The sequence below is a fragment of the Vigna umbellata genome, chromosome 5 (assembly GCF_029865625.1).
Source record: "Vigna umbellata cultivar VRB3 chromosome 5, Vumbellata_1.0, whole genome shotgun sequence".
NCBI classification, from domain to species: Eukaryota; Viridiplantae; Streptophyta; class Magnoliopsida; order Fabales; family Fabaceae; genus Vigna; species Vigna umbellata.
The window spans coordinates 28,983,426-29,011,101 of NC_142169.1; the positions used below are offsets into that span (position 1 = coordinate 28,983,426).

General features: G+C 32.3%; 2 protein-coding genes across 9 annotated transcripts; both read left to right on the forward strand.

Annotated features, from left to right (window-relative positions):
- The first annotated feature begins 2,185 nt into the window (after positions 1-2,185).
- LOC124829281 (serine/threonine-protein kinase CTR1-like) lies at positions 2,186-23,497 on the forward strand. Of its 8 annotated transcripts, none has more exons than XM_088116539.1 (17): positions 2,186-2,968; positions 4,228-4,529; positions 4,617-4,761; positions 4,908-5,011; positions 5,201-5,409; positions 8,756-9,130; positions 11,486-11,526; positions 12,102-12,152; positions 12,516-12,584; positions 12,678-12,778; positions 12,899-12,983; positions 13,091-13,189; positions 13,678-13,746; positions 13,844-13,975; positions 14,312-14,406; positions 14,492-14,687; positions 21,724-22,003. In XM_088116539.1, exons 1-16 carry the CDS (start codon positions 2,402-2,404, stop codon positions 14,598-14,600), a joined length of 2,553 nt encoding a protein of 850 aa, XP_087972665.1. In that variant the 5' UTR covers positions 2,186-2,401; the 3' UTR covers positions 14,601-14,687; positions 21,724-22,003. The 8 variants fall into 8 exon arrangements, with proteins under 8 accessions (XP_087972665.1, XP_087972664.1, XP_087972671.1 ...); XM_088116538.1 differs by having other exon boundaries at positions 21,741-22,003; XM_088116545.1 differs by lacking the exon at positions 21,724-22,003 and adding an exon at positions 23,278-23,497 and having other exon boundaries at positions 2,187-2,968; positions 4,327-4,529.
- A 1,087-nt stretch (positions 23,498-24,584) lies between these two features.
- On the forward strand, positions 24,585-26,967 carry LOC124829280 (heat stress transcription factor A-2e-like). The gene is made up of 2 exons (XM_047302754.2): positions 24,585-25,121; positions 25,737-26,967. The coding sequence occupies exons 1-2, from the start codon at positions 24,648-24,650 to the stop codon at positions 26,742-26,744; spliced, it is 1,482 nt and encodes a 493-aa protein (XP_047158710.1). The 5' UTR covers positions 24,585-24,647; the 3' UTR covers positions 26,745-26,967.
- Positions 26,968-27,676: the final 709 nt, after the last annotated feature.

Genomic DNA, 27,676 nt, shown 5'->3' on the forward strand with positions numbered 1-27,676 from the left:
TACAAACAATGTATCATCAACAAATTGTAACATGCTCACCTCAACTTTCTTTTCCCCCACTTTCATTTTTTCATATATTTTTTTAGATGTTTGTCTTATCTTGTGAAGGTTGAATCTTAAATCCGATACTAGCTCAACACCTCAGTATGTTTTTTATAAACCAAAATATTTTGTTGTTTAACCTCAAATACAAACAATGTATCATCAACAAATTGTAACATGCTCACCTCAACTTCCTTTTCCCCTACTTTCATTCTTTCATATATTTTGTTAGATGTTTGTCTTATCTTGTGAAGGTTGAACCTTAAACCCAATACTAGCTCAAAACACCTCAGTATGTTTTTTATAAACCAAAATATTTTGTTGTTTAACCTCAAATACAAATAATGTATCATCAACAAATTGTAACATGCTCACCTCAACTTCCTTTTCCCCCACTTTCATTCTTTCATAAATTTTTTAGATGTTTGTTTTATCATACTAGACAATCCTTATGCTACTGTCAAGAACAAAATATATGTTGGCCCTCCTTGTCTCAAGCCTCTTGTAGATTTAGGAACAAAAAAAATATATTGGGCCTCCTTGTCTCAAGCCTCTTGTAGATTTAAATTATGGGTGTTTCACCCTACACCCGAGTCAAACGTCCATTAACCAAGACTAAAATTATAGAATATTGTAGACATCCTTTTATCCATTAAATCCATTTAGAGCTAAAACATAATATGTTTATTATATAGTACAATAATTCTCAGTCGGTCATTAAATTATAAGTTTTTTCATATATCTTTAATACTAATTCCTTTTTATTTTTCCTCTTAATTTATTCTACCTCATTAGCCACAAGTATGTTGTTAAATTATCCTATTCCCTAAACGAATGTTGTTTGAGATTTATAACGAGAAAGCCATTTCTTATCGTATTTGATGACACCTTGGATATTATCTTATATACACAACCTATTGAAAAAAATTGATCTATATTCATTTAGACTAGAGTTATGAAGGAAGTATTACAACCCTTTGGTATGCTCCCTGTGCTATAAAATAAAAATTAGTGAGGGCTCTACCATATCACATTTTATAGTATCCCAAATGTGATTTAACAAAATTAAAATTAAGCCCATTAGGTCTTTGGACTATTTGTACTTTCACACTGTTATATCGTATCTTTGACATTTTTAATATATGAGCATAGTTAAATTATTTAAGATTTAATTAAAATATTGTAATCAAGTCAAAATTCACTTTAGCATTCACCCTAGTGTATTAAGTGAAAATTTTGAAGTTTAATTTTTCTTAATCCACTCATTTAGTGAACAAATAAAAAATAATAATTTTGAAATGAGTTTAAATAGTTTCATAATCAAATAATCACTTTTTAGAAAAAACAAACATTTTATATTTAATTTAAACTATGAAATTTATTGTTTAACTACTAATTTTATTTATTCACACTGAATTATCAATTCACGCTAAGTTTATTGACAAATAAATATGAGTTATATAATCAATAAGTCAGTCAATTTATTCATTCACATGTTGAAGAAAGACACTTCCTTACTCATATAACAAAAAAATTAACTCATTTATATTTTCTTAAAACACTATCAATTGAAACTTTCGAAGAATGGATACATATTAGCACTTTTCACTCATGTCAGGAATAATAACAAACATGTTATTTTTAATTTTTTTCAACAACTTCTTTAACCATGGAAAATATAATCAATGATTAAAATTTAATACTAATTTGTTAAGAAGTAAAAACTCTAATCAATTAAAGATATAAGTAACAATTTTTGTATTTGAATACATACAAATGGTTTCATAGTAATTTGAGTATAAAAATAATATATATATATATATATATATATAAATAAAATTATAGTATTTTTACAAATTATAAATATTAATTTATTTATTAAACAAAATCGGTAAGTATTAGTGAATTGTACATTTTTGTTCAAAGTATATATCTTTTATTTATATTAAAATTTATGATGATTATTATATAAAAAATTATAATGATTATTATATTAAAATTTATGATGATTAGTACTTCGAATAAAGGAGCAAGTACCGAAGTCCTGTCCACTAGTAACATCTTAAGTCAAACCTGAAATAAAAAGGTACAGTACGCGCGGGGAGTGCGGCGGGAGCTTCTGATCCAACGTGTGGACCGAAAACTATTGCGCCACGCCACACTTCCAAAAGGTTATCAAACCGTTAAAATGTATAATTACTAAATCAAAAGATTGTTAGGATTTCCACCAAAGTCTATTGAGAGAGAAAGGGAAAAGAAAAGACCCACTCACTCTTACTGGTCCAAAAGGGAGGAACAGAACGAAATGAATTTGATGGGCTATGGCGGGTTTTAGGGCTGTGAGCCCCGTGGGCCCTCCATGAAAATGCCTGCCAGAAGATCCAGCAGCTACTCCATCCTCAACCAAGCGCCAGATGACAACTTAACCGCTCCGTTGTTCGACTCTTCAGTGTTCGACTCTTCCTCCGGCAACGGTAAAAACAACAGGAGCAAGTTGGAGAGAGCATCCGATTGGGACTCTGTCGTGGATCACAGGCAGGGGAACAGGATCGGGAATTTGTACTCCTCTTTCGGGTTCGGGATGCAGCGGCAGTCAAGTGGGAGCAGTTTCGGTGAGAGCTCACTCTCCGGCGGCGAGTTTTGCGCTCCCACTATGTTCACTGTGACACCTGATGAGACAGACAAAATCACACTTGAAGAGGTTAGAGGCAGGATTCCGGATGCTGGGCCAGCTAGGAGCGGCGGATCCTATGGCAAGAGCTGGGCGCAGCAGACTGAGGAGAGTTATCAGTTACAGCTGGCATTGGCTATTCGACTTTACTCAGAGGCCACGTGTGCTGATGATCCCAATTTTCTGGATCCCGTGCCCCATGAATCCTCTTCAAGGTCATCGTGTTCTGCAGAGACAGTTTCCCATAGATTTTGGGTATGTTGATTGGTTGTTATGCCTATTGTGCTATTCCTATTGTGATGGGTTGCCAAGTTTCTAAGATAATTGTGATTTTGGAAATGTCTTATCTGAGCTATATTTAAATCAACGAGTAATCAATGAAAAAACAACAATGACATGGGAATGGACTTTATCTTAGCATGATTCTGCACTTCTGGTTCTAGTGACTGATGCTTGAGAATATTTATCAGTTAAATTAAGTTACTCCAAAAGCTTTTTTAATAGTATAGGTCTGAATTTCTTACATAAATTAAAATAAACTTTTGCACCTCAATTTCTTTTTTGGTGAGTGGAATTAAAAATTAATTGAAAAAGTTGATTTTAGCTTACAAGACGTGCTTAGATTTGTTTTGTCTTCTTATTTTTTTTTATTCTTGAAGCGTTCACGGAGCTATTTATTGTCAAATAATGCTGCTGTTGTTCTATGGTTGATGTGATTATATGCATGTGTACAATTGAGTATATATGGATTTGTTTGGGTTTTCTAGATTGCATTGATAGGCCTATGTTTCTCTTAATTAAAATTTTTGTGGAGAATTCTAAGCTCATTGACGAGTGTTTCTTAGTATTTGACTTGACTGGATGCAATTGGGGGAGTGCTTCAGTAAAAAAATCCTATTTGAGTTGTGTTCATTAGTTGCAAAGGGTGAAGTTGGATCATGAACTACAATGTGCAAGTCTGCCAGGATAAACAAGGACATCAGGCCTTTTATTTTGAATGCTTGTTTGGAAAAAATATAAACTGCTCTCATTTTGTTGTAGCACTGACAGTAGAAAAACGGCCTCCTTGAATTGTGGCATTTTTCAAATTTGCACCAAGCTTGTCTTAAATCATGACGCGGGGTCTGGGAACGAGTACTGGTGGTCCGTTCTTCTTTTTGAAAGTTGTATTACAGAAAGAATCACTTTTCCCATTTTCTGTATTTTGTACTTGTTAACAGAACGTGCTTTGTCTTGTTCATGGGAATTTTTATTAGAGGGTATAATTATAAATTCTTTTGACGGAAGAAGTGAAAATGTGGTTATGAAGTTGATGTATGTATGAGTTTAAGTTAAGAAGGAAAAACCTTCATCTCTTTTATTATGTTCTTATTGCTTTTTTCTTTTAAAATTATTTTTCTCTAACTTTACAGAAAATTGAGGGAGGTCTAGAAGTAGCTCCATTTTGATATATTTATTCCACTTATTGTTAGGCAGCCAATTGATATGTTGTTTTTGTTAATAACATGCACCAGGTAAATGGCTGCCTACTGTACTTCGACAAAATTCCTGATGGCTTTTATTTAATTCATGGAATGGATCCCTATTTATGGACCGTGTGCACTGATCTACAGGAAAATGGCCTAATTCCTTCAATAGAGTCACTAAAGTCTATAGATCCTTCGACCGTTTCTTCACTTGAAGTAATTTTGGTGGATAGACAGCGTGATCCTATCTTAAAAGAATTGCAGAACAAGGTACATGACATTTTTTGTCGCAGCACAGTAACAACAGATGTTGTAGACCAGCTTGCAAAGCTTGTATTCGATTGTATGGGGTGAGTCTCCTTGGAATTATTGTGGAATTATTGTCTATGAACTTTTTAGCTTGCATCAGAGTAACTGTGTTTTATTGTTGTAATAAGGGGTTCAGCTTATGTATGGGAAGGCGATCTTTTTCCCATATGGAGGGAGTGCATTAATGATCTAAGAGATCGCATAGGATCTGTTGTTGTTCCAATTGGCAGCTTATCTACTGGACTTTGCAGACATCGTGCTGTATTATTCAAAGTAATATCTTCAATTCTATGGATAGCCAAAGCTGTGATTATGTTTTCTGACTATATTATTACTGCTATTATCTTTTTTCTTGGTGAAAGAGGGGGGTTGATGTGTTACTTTTTTACTGACATGCCTTATACATGCTATATTTTCAGGTGCTAGCTGACACCATTGGTTTACCGTGTCGAATTGCAAAGGGTTGTAAATATTGTTCAAGAGAAGATGCCTCTTCATGTCTTGTTCGGTTTGGGCTTGACAGGTATATGTTTTGGTGCTTGCTTAGCACATCTGCTATTCTGTTAACAAGTACAACTACAATTTAAATAGATGTTTTTCATGAGCAGTGCAATGTGATCGTGAAAGGATGAAGTGTAAAATTACTAATGTGTTATAACCTTTGAGTTCACATTTTGGGAACTGATTCCTGTTTAAAACCATATAATTACAGGGAATATATGGTTGATCTAATTGGAAAGCCTGGCTACTTATGTGAGCCCGATTCCTTGCTGAATGGTCCATCCTCCATCTCATTTTCTTCACCCTTGCGCTTTCCAAGACTCAAACCAGATGAACCTACCATTGATTTCAGGTCACTGGCCAAACAATATTTCTCGGATAGTCTGCCTAGTGAGCTTGTCTTCGATAGTGGTGTTGCAGGTGATATTCATGTTTTCCTATTCAATGATGCTCTAAATATAGTGCTGTATGCACTACTTTAAATCTAGGGGAAATTACAATTACTTCATATCATGTTAAATGACATTCACTCCCTCTAGTTTTCAAATAGTCTCTCACCTCTTATGTTTTTAATAAAATGACACTCACATTCCCTCTAGTTTTTAGATAAATATCCACTTTTATGTTTTTGATAAACGACACTTCCCTTTAATTTTTAATAACCATCTTCCTTATTTTATTTAAACACATCATATTGATTAAAATTTAAATATAAAAACTATGAAAATTAATAATTAAAGTTTAAAATAGAAAAATTGAATAATTTTTAATAAACACTGGTTTAATTATTATATATTAAAAATATCATAAATTAGATTGCCACTAAATTATAAATCATTTTATAAAAATATAAACATTTATATTTTTGAGAATTTTTTTTAGTATAAAAATAAATAAATGTAAATTATGTGATTAAATTTATTAACTTATTATTTTGTTTACATATGATTGTAATACAAACATAAATATAACTAAAATAAGGACTACTACGAGTGTTATTGTGTTAATAGGATAAGGTAGATGAATATATATATATATATATATATATATATATATATATATATATATATATATACATATATATATATATATATATATATATATATGTATATATATATGCTAAAATTAGAATGTGATGTCAGTTTTTGGTCCTCCAATTTCCTCCAGTCCATTACTTTCTTGAGATACTGTGACTATTGCTGACTTGACAAATTCTTCACATGATGTGGATCGAACATGAGTTCCGTACTAAATGAATAGTTCCCACACGTTAACATCGTTTTAGAAGATTTTAAGAAAGATGAGTGTAATTTTCCCATAATCAAGTCATTGAATTCGTTGCAAATAAAAATTTCTTTAACTATGATGTTATAAAATTTTAGTTTTTAATTTATATTATTATTTATGTTTTAGTTAAAATGTTATTCTTAAATAAAATAAGAGAGTTGAATTTCCCTTTATCATAAGAGAGATGCATATCATTTATTCAAAATATAAGGGAGGTGAATGTCTATTTAGACACTAAAAGAGGTGTGAATGTTATTTTATTAAAAAACACGAGAGATATGTGTTTGTATTTTAAGATTAGAAGGGGGTGCGAGTGTCAATTGACATTATCTCAAGGAAGGTGCACAGTTTCTCCTAAAATTTATTATTGTTAAAATTGAGGAATAATGACATTGGACTGGATATTATATTTCTAAATACACAAACGAATGTGAGTTTTGTTTAGAGTCATTACATTTGTTATGCATGGATGAAATATATTTTATTTCCTCTAAAATTTCGGTTATTAATAATAAACAAAATATATTATTCTGATTCTTAATACTCTCCTACAAGCACGAGCATATAAATTATATACACCATGCTTTATATTTGTAGCCTATTTTAGTTCCCTCATAAATTTGATCGCTAGAGTTGACCAAACTTGTGATAGTATCTTCAGACTCAATCTTCTCCACGATGAAATGCCAATCAACTTTTATATGTTTGGTCATCTAATTAAATATTGGACTAGAAGTATATAAAGATAATCAATATAAAGTTGATCAACATCATTGATGTAGCCCTTTCGAACTTTGAATTCTTGACTTGATTTTTTTAGCTTAGTTCAAAAGTTAATAATGTCATGATCCTAATTCTGCTTCAACACTTGTTCTTGCTACTACATTTTACTATGTAGTTTTTCAAGATACTAAATTTCCTCAAATCAACTCACAATACATTGAATTGGATTGCCCACCTCTAGGGGAACCAAACCAATCAACTTCTGATATCCAATTATCTGAGTATGTCCTTTGTCTTCATAATGGAGACCCTTTTCCTGGAGTGCTTTTAATGTATTTCAATATCCAAATCACGACATCCCAACAGCCTTGGCAAGGAGAGTTCAAGGATGGATTGTTCATGTTGGATTTCATTTTAAAACCAATTAGGATTAAGTTGTTCAAAAAATATAAAAAGCAAGTGATGTGGGAATTCTCAACACCCCTTTCACATATACCTTCCAAAATAGGTGATTTACCAAGATGAGTTGTATGTTTTGATACCATTCGAATAACATCTCAAATTGTTTAGGAAATATAGAAGCCAAATCCCAAGAATTGAGGAAAAATTTGTGGAAATTCCTAACACCCCCTCCTCCAAATATCTCTGCTAGAGTAAATGAGCCTACTAGAATAGACTATGTACCAAGATGAGCTATGATCTCTCCTATCATGTCAGATTTCATTTAACCACCAAATGACATCAAACGAAGTTGTTCAAAATATGATCTGCATCCCCAGAATTTAGACAAACGATTGGGACTTCCCAACCAATGTAGTCAAAATCACAAGTATACTTGCAAACTCATAAGATCTTGCAAGTAGAGGAGATCCATACGTGCAAACACAAGACGCAGATTGGGAGAGTTGAGGATCAATATTTTACTTGCAAAATCGACAGATAGTTCTTCATGTCTAAAAATTGCCTTATCTTTTTAATTTTTTTTAAATTTTTTTATTTTATAGCTATAGTATACCTTTTAATATAGCAAAGAGTGAAGAGTTCAAGACACTGTTTGACTTGGTTGCCTAACATCGTTAGAGATTGGAAGAACATAGATGCTTGAAGAAAACTAGAGGCACAATAATGAACCTAGGATATGCATGGTTTGCCAAACAAATTTTCTCTGGGAAACTTGGTCCAACGAGCAGGCACAGTTCTCAAGATTCTTCTGTTAGTCTCTCTGTTAGGCTATTTGATATAGCATGTTAAAATAGGGGACACAGACTTTGGACCGAATACCTTGCCTATGAATACACAACGTATGACTTTATATAGAACATTACATTTATTATGCATGGACAAATTATATTTTGTTTGCTCTGAAATAAAGATTACATAAGTATGATAATAAACAAAATATATTACTCGGATTCTCAACAATGATAAACTCGTCCTTGTTCTTTTAGTTATATTTATTTTAATGGATGGATTATTTCTATGCTCACTCTCCGTAATCAATGTCTAACTTTCTGATTCAGTGTGGGCTTAAAATGTGTTTCAGTTTTTTCATTTCAACCAAATTGTATCCCTTGCTGTTTTTGTTTGATATTTTCTTTACTAAGTGATTAGTAGCACCTACGTTACTTTTGTTTTTGGTATATGTGGACTGTAACTATTTGACAAATTCGACTTTTCAATCAATGAAATCCCAAGCCTTTGATTGCCTAAGTACAGAACCGGATGCAAGTATGGGATACTCTGAATTTTTTTGCAGTGTCTGTTATTGATGTAGATTTTGGATTCTCCTTTCCAGAACAGTATGAAAGGCAGTACAGGGACAGGGACCCTGGACCAATTTCAAATGATAACAACAGAAGTTCTCTTGTTCCTCCACAACCACAAGCTTATCGTCCAAGTGCACATGATCAAGGCTCCGAAACATTTAAATCAGCTAACCCTCCACAGAATGTTGTTGGGCCGTCATTGACAAGCAAGGATTCATTGCTTTTAAAGCATAATCGTCCTGCTCATAGAGATACAGAGACCCGATTAATGATTTCTAGCAAACCATCTAGAGAGTTTTCTGTAGATATGGAGGATCTGGACATCCCATGGACTGATCTTGTTTTGAAAGGGAGAATAGGGTCAGGTATGTATGCTCTTCCATAACTTGCATATTAGTTAAAGTCTTGCTTATTTTTGGTTGATTCAGATGGGATGAGGTAGGTGTGTAGAAGAGAAACATTGAGGGATGGAACATGGCATAGTCAAGGTAAAAAAAAGTAATATAAGGTAGTGGTAATGCGAATGAAAATAGAAAAGAAGAAAAAAAAGTGTGCTTAACAATGCAATAATGCTCTTCAATCCCTCTGCATATCTGACTGGGAGAGCATCTGTCGAAAGAAGTCATGGTTCAGTGTATCAAATAAAGGTCATTTAAGTCACTTCAAGTATCTCAATGCATAACAGCTGTAGGATAATAACCGACGAGGGAGTGTCCTTACCTTAGTAGTGAAAAGAGGAATATAAGAAACAGTAAACTAATTAATGCAATAAAACACTCCAATCCCTCTTATCTAAGGCAGGTTCTATAACAAAGGTCATGGTTCAGAAAACTATCCTATCACATAACTGCAGTAGGATAACAATGGACCTCTAACATATATATATAAGAGAAGAAAAAAGGAAAATGGACTTAGAGGTGTTGACCAGGGAAAACTATAATTGTTCATGAAAGAAGTAGGAATGCTTCTATGAGTAAAGAGGAAACATTGGTGGGACAGTGTAATAAAATGAACACAGGACCGGACAACAAAGTATTGTAGAGAAGCAAGAATTTTCGATCCTTCCTGTTCATAAATACCAGGATATATGGTCCTTCTTGAGAGAATGACAGGAAAGAAGAAAGATATAATTAATGGGTTATTTCAAATCATGGTGAACCTTCTCTCGGGTCTTTCTATCAGAACCTTATGTTCTTTAATGCCCCCTTTTGGTGCATTTATTAGGGAGCTCTTTGGGCCCACTGCTTTCTCTAGCAATAAAAATTAGAGCACACTATTCTATATAGAATTTTATATGTTCTGAATGAATTGTGTGTCTAATGTAGACCACACAACATGTATTTATAACATAATACATAATCAATTATAATAAATACACCTAATAATTAGGAATCAATCATTCTAATTTTTCAGATTATGTAACGCCTAATTTCTTGGAAATATGTAACAACTGATTTAATTCTAACACTCCTCTGGAACATATAATGTCATATATACAAAGCTTGTTACAAATGTATTCAATCCGAGGGCCTCTAAGGGACTTGGTGAACATGGTAGAAATAACTCTAAGGGACTTACATTGTTAGAGTTGACAAAATCAGGAGTTATTTCTCCATAGAGCACCTTTTCTCTAAAAAAGTGACAATCAATTTCAATGTGTGTGGTTCTTTCATGGAAAACTGGGTTTAATGCAATGTGAAGTGCAATTTGATTGTCACAAATAAGCCTTGCTTCATGGATGTCTCCAATTTTTAGTTGTAGAAGTACTTGCCTAAGCCACGAAAGCTAACAAGTGGCTGCTGCCATGGCTAGAAAGAGACAAACAGAAGTTATTTCTGCCACAGCGGAACATAAGTTACCAGACTGACAACGGCAACGACATGTTGTGTAGGTTGCATGGTTGCCTTGTATGGGAGGCACTCATTATAGGCATCAACAGGATTGGAAATCTCATATGATTGTTTTGGAGAATTGACCTGAGCAATATTAGCGGTCTTATGTTGTTGTCGTGTCTTTGTACGACATTTTGCCTCAGTGTGGCCATATCGTTGACAAAAATTACAATGAGGGTGTTGACCACGATATCCACCACAATTCCCACTTCGTCCACCTCGAGAGGAAGATTGGGAATAAAAAACAGAGGAATTGGTGGTGATTGACCAAACCTGTGAGGAATAAAGAGGCGAAGTAATTGTTCACTAGCACGTGATTAATACCAGTTACTATCAGATAACAATGTATCTAAGAAAATATGAGCATTGTTCCACAATCAAATACACCATAGAGCAGCAAAAGTTATCACATCACCACACAATTTTGTAGTGATGCTACAAAATGCTCTAAAGTTAACCAATTAAAATTTAGCCTGTGTTAAGTACGAAGAATTTAATGAATTAGTAGCATTACATGCTTCTTGTAGCTTGAAGTGAAATTGATATCAATAGTATGATAGAATATAATGTGTATGATAGGAGAAAACATATTAAGAAGTAGTTGTGAGTTAGGTTGTTAGGGTGAGTGAGGTTTCTTTTATATATTTTTGGATAATTTTGTTGATTGAGCTTTAGCTTTTTGTGAAGGAGAGACCCTTGGAAGAGAGAGTGCTCTTCTATTTTGTGTTCTTTTCAGTTTATACAATAAAAAATATTACTCTTCTTTCTCTTTTCAATTCTGGATTCCTAACAAAGTGACTAATTAAATTTGGTCTGTAATATTTTAAGGTTCTTTTGGAACTGTACATCAAGCTGAGTGGAATGGCTCGGTAAGTCCCTCTCTTCTTTTTTTCTTTCATAAGTGCTCTATAAAATAAGATTAACCCAGGCTTACTGTTTTTTCATGGGTTGTTTATATTTTTTGTTTTTCAGCATCTCTGTCATTGTATCTTGCAAATTCAACTAAACGTGTAATTAGTATATTGATATGTGAATGGCATCTCTCTCTATATCTGTACAATAGTCAAACTCTATACAATATCTGGCATTTTTTTGTAAGCATTCATTGCTTATTGATTATATGCACATGAAGGTATAATAAAGTCATTAAGTGCATTTTTTTAAAATGCCATGCTTTGTTTTCTGGATCTAATGATTGTCTATTGATCTTGTTATATATATGCTTGTAAATTAAAGTAAGTCTTCTTATTGTTCAAAGGTTGCTGTGCCTGATCAGCTGAACTCATTCGACCTGTGTTGTTTTGTATTTTGCCTCCCATTTTCCAATCTTCTTACGACTACATCCAAACATTTTTGCATATATTTTCATATTGAGCTGTGCTGTAAAAATTACCGGGCACAGGGCTTATTTTAAAAACTTAATTCGCTAAGTTGCAACTTGCAGCATCGAAACATTGTTTCATTTATGGGCGCAGTCAACTTATCAGCACTAAAGGTTTCATTCATTTACTATTTCATTTTCAATAAATAGATGAAGCATTAGGGAAGATGGCATATTTTATTAATGCTCTTTTTATGCTTTCAACTAGAAGGCTTCTGTCCTTGTACTTTTGCTGTCTTTGCAAAAAATAAAATAAAAATTCAACTTTATTAGTTTCATGATTTAGAATGCATATTTATTTATTTTTAATTTGGGAGGTGTACATGCTTGTGTATTGCTCCATTAAAGTTTGAAGCCAAAGTGAGTTTAATATTTAAATTTGTTTAATGTATCCTTTTTTCCATCCCTCTACTTGTTTGTTGCATATGTTATTTTAGTTTGTTGCATTTACATCTGTCAAAATGATAAGTACCGCAGGAGGTTGCTGTGAAAATTTTGATGGAACAAGACTTTGCAGGTGAACGCTTCCAGGAATTCTTGAGGGAGGTAGGCCCAGTAGTTCTTGTCTTCTTTTGCATTGAAAAATACTAATTGTAAGCTTGCTGCTGATTTGAGCTATATTTTCACCCCTTTTGCTAGGTTGCAATAATGAAAAGCTTACGGCATCCAAACATTGTTTTACTTATGGGTGCAGTCACTAAGCCTCCCAATTTATCAATTGTCACAGAATACTTGTCCAGGTTTTGCAATATCTCATCTACCAGTTTCTTTACTCTTCCCTCATATAAGAGGAACCTCTTTTCATGTTTATAACATATGTTACAATTGAGACCTGAAGAATTTGAGTGAACTAAATGCAGGGGTAGCTTGTACAGGCTGTTGCATAAACCTGGTGCCACAGAAATGTTGGATGAGAGACGTAGGATAAGTATGGCTTATGATGTGGTAAACTTTCAGAACAAATATATTATTATTTTTGGTTCTGTTTATTTTTTGAGCTAATATGTAACCTTTGTATACATTGGTTAAGTATTTGTTGTTTTCCCGTGCAGGCTAAGGGGATGAATTATCTTCATAAACGTAATCCTCCCATTGTTCACAGAGATCTGAAATCTCCAAACCTTCTTGTTGACAAGAAATATACAGTGAAGGCAAGAAGGAAATTGTTTTATGTCTGAAAAATTGTGTAGAGTTTCATTTAACCCATTAGCGACCTTTGTTAGTATGATTCGACTTCTCCAACATGCATTCCATTCTACAATCAGAAGGCTATATTGAATCCCCAAATTTCATATCATTTTGTGTATGCTAGCGTTAAAGTACTGATATAGTCCATGCTGAATGACACTGTTTAACCACCATCTCTTTTGAACTTTTAGTGAATCTATGAAAGAAATATTACAGCAAAACTTGGTCTACATACTGTTGACAAAAGTTTTACATTCTGCCAATTAGCTGGGCTTCATTTGACTCAAATTTCACATATTGACAAAAAAATCAATTTAATACGTTCAGTGCGTAGCAAAATTTATTTTCTGGAGGTTTAGTTGTTTATGGTCTGTTTTGCTTTGGCATTATGGGCATTATTGTAGTGATTTGAATTTTCACAGATCCTTGTTTACTTGTGTTGTCCCTTTAGGTTAGTGATTTTGGGCTTTCCCGACTAAAGGCAAACACATTTCTCTCATCCAAGTCAGCTGCTGGGACAGTAAGTTTACTTTCAAAACCTGTGTATGTGCTTATCATATTTTTCAGAGGTCTATTTTATTATTGCACATTAAGTTGAACACCCTTTTATCTATTAGCCTGAGTGGATGGCTCCAGAAGTTCTTCGTGATGAGCCATCCAATGAGAAGTCAGATGTTTACAGCTTTGGTGTCATCTTGTGGGAGCTTGCAACATTGCAACAGCCTTGGAGTAATTTGAATCCACCACAGGTTTGTCATATAACTGATCTATTTCAGTGTGCTTATGGTTAGATTTCTTATTATGATTATGTTGCTTTGATTTTTATTGAAGCGTCTTTAATGACTGTAAGTGCGTCACATAAAAGAAATAGAATGCTATTGGTAATTGAAATCTGAAAATGATTGCAAGAAAGATATAATTCTGTTTGATGGCGGCCTGTTATCAACATATAATTCTACTGAGACTGAAATTTGCATCAATATTTCTTTCTATCTATTTTTACTTTTGGTCTGTAGCTTTTAGTAATGTTTTTGATGCAGAGCTTTTGAATTACGTAGTCATCATAAGCCTGTAATGTTTTGTAGGTTGTGGCAGCTGTTGGCTTTAAGGGAAAAAGACTTGAAATACCACGAGATTTAAATCCTCAAATAGCATCAATAATTGAGGCTTGCTGGGCCAAGTGAGTTGCAGATACATCTTTCGTTTGTAGTGTGGTTGTATATTCTGCTTGAGTTTTACTCTTATGCCTGGTTTACAAACTGCAGCGAACCCTGGAAACGCCCTTCTTTTTCAAGTATTATGGATTCTTTGAAAGGATTGATCAAACCCCCTGTACCTCAACCTGGTCGTCCAAACATGTCGTTGCTCATTTGAATGGTTGGAATGATAGTTATTATTCATGCGCACAGGATTTTGTTAGTTTTGATGTCTATCACGAATACACTATTTCAATAGTCCCAGGTGCGTACCAAATTCCTTAAAATTTTGCTTGGACGTAGTAATTTGTGTTTTCCGGTAATGCAAATATTATCAATTTTCAAGTGGGGAGTGGGGGCATTATTTTCTAGATATTTTTGTTATTATGAATCTACTATCTTAAAAGCTAAAATTATTAGTTGGTCTTGTACATGACTATTTACTACTTCTATAGCATCGCCAACCCGCCTCACTTGAGCTCGTTGGACTATAAGAGTAAACAATGCATAGATCCATTGTTGGAAATTTGAGGGTCTGAAAATACTAGGGAGATCATGAACAATGGGTCACGAGCTAATAGACGAGAAATTGATCCAACTTTAACCCAAATACTTAAGGTATTAGGTTTGTTTATTGGTCTTTCTCAGTTATATGGTGTTCAATTTTCACATTTTTATATAGTGGGATTCTAACTCAATCGAATACCAACAATCTCCCCCTCAAGTGAGTCTTTTCGAAATTGTAAGTTCCTCTTTTGATAACCTTATTTATCCTTGAGTACTCAATAGTGACTATATTTGCACTACCATTCACCTTAGCATGACGCACTATTTGAACCCTTGTTAGAAAGACTTTTGATAGATTCATTTATGCATTGTACTAAGTTGGTCACTAAGATTAACCATCTTTGATACAACTTGTTAGGGGATCTGAAGGGGAGCAACACCTAAGAGATCTTCACCAATGGCTCTTAAGCCAACCACATAAGAGAACATGAAATCACATTAAACCATAAACCTCAACTTTAACTCACACTTAAACACTAATAATCTCCTCTTTAAGTTTGATCTTTAAGTTTGATTTGTACTACATTGGAAGCTTTCTTGTGTAATCCATCATCTTTCCCTAATGGTCTAACAATATGACCTTTTCTACCCAATCTTACATTAAACCATAAACCTCAACTTTAACTCACACTTAAACACTAATAATCTCCTCTTTAAGTTTGATTTGTACTACATTGGAAGCTTTCTTGTGTAATCCATCATCTTTCCCTAATGGTCTAACAATATGACCTTTTCTACCCAATCTTACAATAACTCATGGTGTGCATGTTGCTATGGACCTCTCATGCCAAAAACCCTTGACCAAAAGAGACCTAACACTCACTCTGCTTGGATGTTCTTTGATACAATTCTTGTAGACTTGTATGACTATGTTGGAGAAAAACTTCAAATGCACAATACTACTCTGTCAAAAGGTGATACCTCTAATAGTTCCAAAAGTTTAGGTGGAGGTTCTAAGGAAGGACATCTCAAATGCCTAAAGAGTTCACACTACATCCAAAAGTCTTTGGAGACTCTTTCCTAGACTAGATGCCTAGGGACATAGCCTCAAATTGATCAAATGATACATAGGCTTAGAGCAATGGGGATGACACTCACTTAGAAAAACAACGAAGAAACTAAGGGTTAGGTCTCTTCAACTCAGTTTTAAAGCAAAATAGGGTTGTGAATTCTTCTAATATATATGTTCAACTTGTCCATTTCTACACAATGTGAACCTTCAACAATCTCCTTAAGTGAGTTCTTTCCACATTGTACACTTCCCCTAAAGAAAAGCATTCTTCTTATCCATAAGTACTCAATGGTGATATTTACTTGTATTGTCATTCACCTCAATGAGACAATTTGTGTAAACCCTATGTCAGGAACACTCTCAATACAAGGGTGATCCATCATCAATTCCATTATACACATTTTAGCTAGTCACCAACATTCAACATCCACCCTGGTACTACTTGGGCAATTTGAGGGGGATAAACATAAGAAAAATCTCCACCAATGGGTCAAGAGAAAACAACACCAGAGTACTTGACCTCATCTACAACTCAAAACCTTAAGAGACTAGGTTTGTGAGTTTTTCTCACTTATTTGTTGTTGAACTTTCTCATTCGTATACAATGTTGGAGTTCAAGTTACGCCTGAATTCCCATACCCATTTTAACCTAGTGTTTGAATTTGGTCGTTTTTTTTAAAAAAATGGAGCTGAGAAGGATTTAACTTTATAGGATTTGATCATAGAAGTTTAATACCATATCATGACATTTTCTACAACACCTTTTAACAATTATTCATAAATGCAAATTGTTGACTCCAAGGTTTTGCAAAAGAAACATGTCATTATAAATTCACTAGAATGACTCCTTGTTATCACCCAAATATGCTTTTCTAGCCTTTCTTTAATGCTTCTCCTACCTCACCAATGGAAACCTTGACAAATTACCTTAAGTGCCCATTCCTTGTCTTAATTGTCCAAGTATTCTCCCTGTCAAATGTGAACAACTTGGCACATAATTCTTGTTGAGGGCCTTCACATGTTTGGCTTCCTAAAACATAACTGGAAGGGAAAAATAAGCATTGTCTAGGCAAAGAAAGGCAAGTGACGCTAACCTTGGGTTTTGGATATGGAATTTCACAATTTGTAAGACATTTAAACACATTAAACTTGAATGATCTCATTTCAAATTGTTTTGTTTGGATAAGACAATTTAAATTCATTGAAATTTAATTTTCTAGCTTGGATAAAATATTTCAATTGTTACTAAATGCAAAACAAATATTTAAATATCAAACAATTATTAATAATTCAAAAATATCAATATTGATAATATTTTTAGTTAATCTTGGTTTGTGTTATTTTTTGAGTAAAGTTCGTCTAGATTTTAACTGACATTGGTTCAGATTTTTTTCAGTTTATGTCAACCACAATTGTTTAGATTGTCATTAATCAGGATTATTTTTGTCATGTTCGTTGTTGTTTTTTTTTTCTGACTTAGCGATATTGGTTGAAAAATTTCCCCAAATGACGATGGGAAAAAAATCCGTCAAGTATTAGAAAAAAATCCTAACACTATTGACAAAGAATACATTGATGTCAATGATAAAAGAAATAATCACTACAAATATTAACAAAAAAAAATTATCACAACAGATATCAATTGAAAACTCTCGCTGATATTAAGCGAGTAGCCATTGTAGTCCAGGAAAATCATAATTAATGTTGACCATGGATAATCCCCACCTACATTGTCTAGAAAAAATAAAACTCTAATCGATGTCATTGAAAACAAACCCCTACTTACGTCAACAACAAATTACTTTAGTTAGTATAAATTAAAAAAAGTGTTTGACATTAATAAAAATCATTATTAATATTGACTGAGAAATAACTTCAGACTAAGATCAACAAGAAAATTACCCAAATGATGTTAGTTCAAAAAATAAACACAATTGATTTTAATTTGAAAGAAACTTATGTAAACATGTATTCAAAAATAATGTTGAAATGATGACACACAAACCTTAGCTAAACGAAAAGTGTTTGTCTGAGTCAAAACGATAGATTTAGTTGATTAGAGAATTCAAAGAGAATAGACATGAATTTAAGAGTATGAAAGTTAACTACTACAAAAAAAAAATCATAGATATCAATTTTTTTTTATCATAGATAGCGTTTTTTAAGCGCTATCTATACATGAACTATCTATTAATAGATAACGTTTTTTAAATAAGTGTTATTTATTGGGGGCGGACAATAGATAACACCTTTTTAAATAAGCGTCATTTATTGTCTAAATCTTTTTTTAAAAAAAATAGAATAAAATATTTCAAAAATATAAAATAATTTTTGAAAAGAAAATATAGAATATTGGTTTTATTATATACATACCCACACTATTTATTGGTTCTATTACATAAAAAAAATATAAAATATTGAAAAAAATATGACAAAGGTCTTAAAGAGAATGTTCAATAATATGAATAAAAACTATTGGTACAATAATATTTTAAAATTTAATCGTTACGTCGTCTAGTACGTGTTATGATATGACATTGCTTTATAAGATAATATATACAACCATAATATATATATATATATATATATATATATATATATATATATTCTATCAGTACTTATAAGCATGTACATCACCATAACATAACCTATAAGCATGTACTAATTACACAGAAACACCAATTTTTTCTAACTTCAATTATTTGACTTTCACGATATTGTTGACATCTACAACTAGAAAAATACTACAAGAAAGAAAAATAATATAAAATTAGTTAATTAAATTTTACTACAAATTAATTATGACAATAAAGATAACTTACCTTAGTTGGAATTGTTCCTCTTTCACATTATGTGATAATTTCTTTCATTTACACACGTAATACCACAAAATTAATAAAACATCTTTATAATTTGAACATATAAGCAAACCACTAGTATACTTCAAACAAATTTAGTGCATGATAACAAATAATTATATATCATATACAAGTTTAAACTCTTAATAGTAAGTCATGCTTTCATTACAACCGTATATTCTTGCAACCAGTTTCACAATAATACAAGTTATTTAACTAACCAATACCATGCAACAAGGAAAAAAGTCTTCAATCATTCACGAATATAAGTTATTTACCTAACCAGTGAAATGCAAGCAGTCATAACTTGAACTAAAAGTCACATAAGGTCATTCAACAATTCAATTATCACAGTCAAAACTATATTGCACAAAATATACTAGAGTAATGTACCTTAATTGTTGTCCACTTCATATTGTTTGACTTACAATTTGAAATCATGAATCTTGTTTGAGCTCTATATGTTTGTATAACCCTGGTGAATAAATAAAATTAAAGCATGTATAATTAAAAATAATACAACTAAAAGTATATATATATATATATATATATATATATATATATATGTCAACTAAAGTATACAACACATATATTTTTACATGTCAAACAATTTTTTCAAATCTTGCCTCGTACTAATGTCTACCACCACTAAGTCAAGATATTGAATTATCTCTAGTTTAAGATTGATTACCAGCAAGACCAATGTTGGCTATAATTTGAAATTAATCAACAAAATTAGAAGTTGTCTAACTTTCAAAATAATATGTTGATAAAGTTGTAAAGTAATGTATTCTCCTGTATTAATAGGTGTAAGAACAAACTTATCAATCATCCCATTATCAAGAAAAAAAGTAACTATTTTTTGCATTTTGTCTTTCATTGATAGCTCATGTGTTGTGATTTGGGGTGATAAAAAAAGAACACCTTATCATTTAGCTTAACAAAATTTTGATATAAGTACCTTATAATAGAAAAAATATAAGAATGTATTAGCAATGTGATAAGGTGTCAATTTACAAATGAAGTTAATGATAAAAAGTACTATATGTTGTACCAAATATATATATAGAAATTGTAGTTGCACCTACTCATGCATAGTTAGTAACTTCTTTAATAATTTATGCATTAACGATTTCTTTATGATTATCTAGTCCAAATATGTTTTTGTCCATTTGTTTTGAACGAAATGACTCTGATGCCTTTAGTTTTATGTATGAAGATAGACAATTGCACCATTTAAGAAGATTGGGATGAAACAATTTACGAGGAATATGTTGAATGACCATTTTCCTTTGACATTTCTTTTTAGGTGCAACACATTCATTTGCATTATTCATCTTTTTCTTTTTAGGTTGAGTAGAATTTTAAAACATATTTCACTGCGAAAATTTGATGATGTTTTAGGATTCTACTTAATCTAAAAAGAAAAGAGATTAATAATACAAATGAATGTGTCGCACTTAAAAAGAAATGTCAAGAGAAAATGACCATTCAACATACTCCTCGTAAATTGTTTCATCCCAATCTTTTTGAATGCTGCAATTGTCTATCTTCATACATAAAGCTAAAGGCATCAGAGTCACTTCGTTCAAAACAAATGGATAAAAACATATTTGGACTAGATAATCATAAAGAAATCGTTAATGCAGAAATTATTGAAGAAGTTACTAACTATGCATGACTAGGTGCAACTACAATTTCTATATATATATATCTGATACAATATATAGTACCTTTTATCATTAACTTCATTCGTAGATTGACACATTATCACATTTCTAATACATTCTTATATTTTTCTATTATAAGGTACTTATATCAAAATTTTGTTAAGCTAAATGATAAGGCGTTCTTTTTTATCACAACACATGAGCTACTAATGAAATACAAAATGCAAAAAATAATTACTCTTTTACTTGATAATGGAGTGATTGATAAGTTTGTTCTTACCCCTATTAATACATGATAATATCTTACTTTATCAACAATGTATTAATTTCAAAGTTAGATGTACGACTTCTAATTTTGTTGATTCATTTCAAATTGTAGCCAACATTAGGTCTTGTTGGGAATAAATCTTAAACGAGAGATAATTCATTATCTTGACCCAGTGGCGATAGACATTAGTATAAGGTAAGATTTGAAGAAGTTGTTTGACATGTAAGAATATACGTGTTGTATACTTTTAGTTAACATAACTGTATCATTTTTAATTATACATGTTTTAATTTAATTATTCACTAAGGTTATACAAACCTATCGAGCTCAAACAAGATTCATGGTTTCAAAGTCTAAGTCAAACAATATCAAGTGGACAACAATTAAGGTACATTAATCTAGTATGTTTTGTGCAATATAGTTTTGACTATGATAATTAAATTGTTGAATGACTTTATGTGACTTTTAGTTCACGTTATGTCTGATTACATTGTATTGGTTAGGTGAATAACTTATATTCTTGAATGGTTGAAGACTTATTTCCTAGTTGCCCGATATTAGTTAGTTAAATGACTTGTATTATTGGAAACTGGTTGGAGGAGTATACGGTTGTAATGAAAATATGACTTAAGACTTTAAACTTGTATATGATATATAGTTATTTGTTATCATGCACTGGATCTGTTTGGAGTATACTAGTCATTTGTTGTTATATTCAAATTATAAAGATGTTTTTTAATTTTGGTTTTTTAGTGTCTAAGACAACCCAACGACAATGATTGTGGGTATTACGTATGTCAATATATGAAGTAAATTATCACATACTGTGAAGGAGGAACAATTCTAACTTATGTAAGGTATCTTTATTATCATAATTAATTTGTAGTAAAATTTAATTAACTAATATTATATTATTTTTATTGTAGTATTTTTTTGGTTGCAGATGTAAACAATATCGTGAAAGTCAAATCATTGAAGTTAGGGAAAATTGGTGTTTACGTGTAATTAGTACACGCTAATAAGTTATGTTATGGTGATGTACATGCTTATAAGTACTAATAGGATATATATGTTATGGTTGTATATATTATCTTATAAAATAATGTTATGACACGTACTAGACGACTTAATGATTAAATTTTGAAATATTATTGTAGCAATAGTTTTTATTCATATTAATGAACATTCTCTTTAAGACCTTTGTGATATTTTTCTCAATATTTTATATTTTTTTGTATATAATATAATCCATAGATAGTGTGAGTTTGTACATAATAGAACCAATATTCTATATTTTCTTTTAAAAAATTATTTTATATTTTATTCTAATTTTTTTTTATAAATTTGGACTAATAGATAACGCTTATTTAAACAAATTTTATCTATTGTCAGTCACTAATAGATAGCGCTTATATAAAAAAACGCTATCTATTGTCAGCCACCAATAATAGATAACACTTTTTTAAATAAGCGCTATCTATTGCTGGCTGATAATAGATAGCGCTATCTATTAATAGATAGTCCATGTATAGATAACACTTAAAAAACGTATGCACTTTTTTGTAGTAGTGATTTTAGGTTAAATTTAAAATTTTCTAGGTTATTTAATTATTTATAAAATTATAGAATTTCAATTTGTTCAAATAACATATATTGTTATAAAATACTTCAAATTTTTTATAGAAATGAATGTATCTTAAAATTTCCTATGGAAACACACTATAAAGGATTAGACCCTAAGGTCATTTTGCCAAGGAGCTTCCGAAGGGCTTGTGAGGAGGGTAAGAGCTCCAAGGAGCTTCCGAAGGGCTTGTGAGGAGGGTAAGAGCTCTGAAGTGAGAGCCTCATATAGAGCCTCTTCCAGCAATTCCTTCTTCTAAAGCAAACCTGACATTTCCTTCTTCATTGACTTACACGTTTTTTAGCTTACTTAGGTTTTGCCCAATTCAAAAAAGAATTTACTTGGATTCATAGTTGTTAAGTAAACATTTTCATTTGAGAGGGTTTGTTGGTGCTTCTTTTACTTAAAGGGGTGGTTCAATATAAAATAATAGATAGATTTGTTAGATAAAGATATAACTAAGCTAAACTTCAGGTTACAAGTTGTGTTTATAGGATCAAGTTATACTTGTTCACATCTAAAGAGTAGTCAGTCATAAAACTATCACTCCATTAGTGCTAGTAAGGTGGATGGAGCACACACTTGGATGGTTTTGAGGAATCGAATGAGTTTAAAAGCACTTGATTTTCTTTACTCCATTTGGACGATTCACTTGACTAGAGCAGGAGTAATTTACTTTCTTTGCCCAGTCATATATTGAAGTGTAGTTGTAATACAGTTTAATTTAATTAGGAGTTGGAAAATGGTGGGTTTAAGGGGTTGGTGTTAAACGCTATTTGTCTTTGCTTCATGGTTGTTGCTTGTATAAGTTAGCCATGTTGTAGTTCTATGATCAAACTAATATTCGTCCGTGTTTCAGTTACAGAGGCGCAGTTGTACATTTCTGTTCAAATTCGGATTCAGAATACCCAATTTCGACACAAAGCCATACTCCATCTTTAACGCAGCAAATATTATTTGGTTATGTACTCCAGTAATTTTATGAATAAAATGTATAATGTTTTCATCCATAAAATTTTGTTTTGTAAAATTATTCTCATTGTAACTATATTAGTTAATGATAAGCGACTTTAACCGAATGGGGAGCGTGTTTTTCATCCCTCTCCCAATTTCCTTGTCTTTTGGAACTAAATAAACCATATAAAACAGTAGGTTTTCTACTGGTTTGCATTCAATGTCTAAGTTGTAGATAAAATTCTTTGGAAGAACTTCTAAAAAAAAAGAAATAATTTATTTCATAGTTAATGTTGGTTTATGTAAGTATTGATTTGTAATTTTTTTCATAGTTTATTATTATTTTTAATATAAATAATCTAATTTTAATCTATGAAGGTATGTTTTTTAAAAAGTTTTTATTAAAAAAAAACATCCATGGAATATTAAATCAACTCCATCTACGTCACTGAAATTCTTTGTATTGAGCAAAAGTTCTTTAGACAGCCTCTTTTAGGTCATAAATGTTTTTAATACAAGCAAACTACAAAACAAAGGCTAAATCAATGGCTTATTTATTGAATTTTATTCAATTTGATGCATTTACTATTACAAGTTTAATTTAATATCTCTTTTTTAAATTCTAGTATTTCTGAAAGAATATCAATGACAGAAAATTGTACAAAATCATCTAATAAAAAGAATATATGTTTCATCCTTTGTAGCTAACCTAATACATAATTAATCACTTAACGAAAATAGTAAACAATAAATATCAAAATTAAAAATAAAAATTTATAAAGGAGTAAACAAAAAAAATGGAGTATCTTAAATAAGATATAATTTTACGATAAACTACAAAAATTATCTAAGACTAGCATTAAGTTATTTTGTTGAAGTTGATTTTTAAATGTTGGAATGAAATTAAAAAAAAAATACTTAGAATAAATGAATCAAAGTTGAAAGCATTGATTAATAGGAGCACCCAACAGAATCAATAGAGACGTGGTGGCAGAAAATCTAAAATGAAGTTTAGTACAGGATTTAGAGCAGTATTCCATGATTGGTTACTGCAGTTAACTTGGGTTGAAAGTATGAGACCACACTGTCTGAGTGACCACAATCTCTCTTTCTGTCGCTTTTCAGCTTATAAATCATTGGGTGACTGCGGCAAAAATATCTAGTCCCCTCTCCAATCCCAATGCTCACTGCTCCCACCGCCTTTCCACCATTTATAAACCACTCACCCTTCTTACTCTTTCTATTTTCACTTCAACCATTTTCCCACCACAAACTATGAACCCAAGACAACAAAGTCATCCTCAACTTGTACCAGAGGCACCAATTGGCTTCTCCACCACTCTCTTGCGTTCTCCTGAAGCATTCCCATCATGCTCTTTTCCTCGTTACACTTCAGCTTCTCTTCCACCACCTGACATTGCTCTTTCTGCCTCTCTCCCTTCCTCTTCCTCTCAACCACAGTCTTCCACTCCTTCTTCTTCTTCCAAGTTCCCTTCATCAACAGCAGAGTTTGAGAAGGTAATTACTTTGCCGCATCCCCTTGAATGCTTACAAGGGAATCCGGTTCCGGCATTCTTATCCAAGACTTTCGACCTCGTTGACGATCCATCGTTGGATCCGATCATATCATGGTCCTCCGCTGGTGTTAGTTTCGTGGTGTGGGATCCTACCCTGTTTGCAATACATGTCTTGCCAAGGAATTTCAAGCATAACAATTTCTCCAGTTTTGTTCGCCAGTTAAATACTTATGTGGGTACCCTATGTATTTTATGTTTGTACTGTAACCGGTTTGATTTAGATCAACCATGTCATATGTATTTGGTTTTGGGACATTGTTTTGTCAACTGGGAGTTGATTTTTTCGAAGTTTTGTATCCGAAGTTTCTCTACATGTTTTATGTATTATGTATCTAACTTTGGAATGATTGGACGTGTTTCTGCAGGTGGAGTGAGTAATTTGTTATTTGTGTTTTCTTATTTGCCACTTAATAAAAGTGAACCTCCATGTTATGGACTTTTCTATGTTAATTCCTATTACTACTGGTGGAGCTGTGTGATAATAATAATAATATGGTTCAGATGTTAAAAATAGAACTGGCAGCAGAAGGAATGTTGCTATAGTAGGGATTTCATCCTCAGCAGGTAGTGTTCCACGCTTCCTTTTCTGTGCTGCCAGCCACAACTTGCTTTATCAGCGTGATATTACCTTGTGTTTGTGTAAAGCTTGTTTTGAATTTTCACAGATTGCAAATTCCAACACAGCTTCATTTGCTCCTAATGTCTTAAACTCCGGTGTGTCTAAACCAAAATTTATTTTCCTTGGTTTGCTCCATTCGTTCTCAAGTCACTTGACATTTGTATCCAGGGATTCCGCAAGATTGACTCTGATAAGTGGGAGTTTTTTAATGAAGCTTTTCAGCGAGGGAAGAGATATCTTCTGAAGAGCATCCAAAGGCGCAGGCATCCTCATCCCCATCAAGTTGGTAGGCATATCGTGCATTGGTCTGATGCAGGTAAGGCTGGGCTTGAATTTGATATAGAAAGACTAGGGAAGGAGAGGAGTGTGTTAATGCAAGAGGTATTTGAGTTGAGGCAACAGCAGAGAACAACACTTCACCGTGCTAGACAAGTGAATCAGAGGCTCCAATCTGCAGAGGTGATACACAAACAGATGCTTTCTTTCCTGGCAAGGTTACTTGAAAACCCTGCGTTGTTAACATGCCTTCAGCATGAGAAAGAACAAAGAGATGTAGAATCTCCTAAAGTGAGAAGGAGGTTTGTCAAGCAGCACCAAGAACGAACAGGAATATCAGATTTTTTGAAGGAAGGACAGATTGTAAGTTACCAACCTGATCGGAGAAATGTAACCATCTCTTCCAAAATACCAGAAATGTGTCCAACTTCCCTTGGAGGGTGTTCAAATTATCTTTCACATGATTTGGCAAAAGAATTGAGTGAAGGTGCTGAGAATCTGGTGTCAGATGGATTGGCCCCCTTGCACGAGGTTATGCCAACTTCTGACACCATTGGGTTAAAGTCATCAAGCTTTGGACTTGAAGATACCCTTTTGAAAGGGAAAACTGTCATGAGCTCAAATCAAGAAGATCTTCTTGCAGAGGAGATTGTTTCTTTCCCAGAGGATTTGACTAATGAGGCTGGATTTCCAGAGTTTTCACCTTTAGTTGAAACAGAAAGCATTATCAAGCCAGAAGATAAATGGAACACCAGCTTTCATTTCAGTGGCGCTCCCCCAGCTACCAACCATGAAGGACAAGAATTTAGATTCATTAGTGGTATGTCAGACATCTGGGATACTTGTTCACTGTGGGCAACACAGAGTTTCCGAACTGATGATCCAGCACTGGATGAATGAGAAAGTCTTGCTGATCAGTGATCATTCAGAAAACATAATAGAAATAAGAATGTGGGTCCATTGCACTTGATTTGTTTCTGCACATATTGTGCTATGTTCAATTCCCGGAAGTCCAATTATTGTATAATTTGATTTGTATGTGGTGTTCATTCACCAATCAACTGTCTCCAAATTTCACAAAGTAAGTTAGACATGATATGTTAGCATAAACACTTCACGTTGATGAGATAGTGTATGACAAATTGACAGTGAACATCGGGCATATGGGGTAAATAGTAACATATATTTTACTTAAAAAAATGTAGTTTTATTAATTTTGTTTAAACTTGATAAGTTAACTAGATGAATTGTCACATATGTTTATTGTAAAGAAAAATTAGATCTTAATTAAAAAAAGTATTTTATCTTTTTTTTTTACGTTATAAATTTAAAGTTCTTATTAGTTATTTATATATTAATATTAATTTTTTTAATAATTACTAAATCATATCAAATTTGTACAGGTCTAATAATAATGAAAAAGTCCTCTAGCATATGACATGATTTTTGAAAAGATAAATATTTCTAAAAATGAAATATATGGATAAAACTAACATGAGTACATAACGGAGTTGTGGCATATAATTCAAAACTCTAAATGCACTTAAATTAGGACTCTTTGAGGACCTGTAAGTGTATTTAATTATGTTTTTCATCTGATAAAATTTGAATGAGTTTATCTCGATCAGGAAAATAAAAGAGTGAAGCAATTATTCATCTTGCCTTTACTTCAATGAATAAGGGTATGGAAAAAAAAACAAAGGACATTACAATTGCCTCTGAAAGTAAACAGCAAGAGAAATCAAATAAATATGCACAAGCATCGAAAGTAATAATTGTTTCTTTTGTGAAACTTTAGGTGTACGAGTTTTATGATCTTATAACTAAGTTGA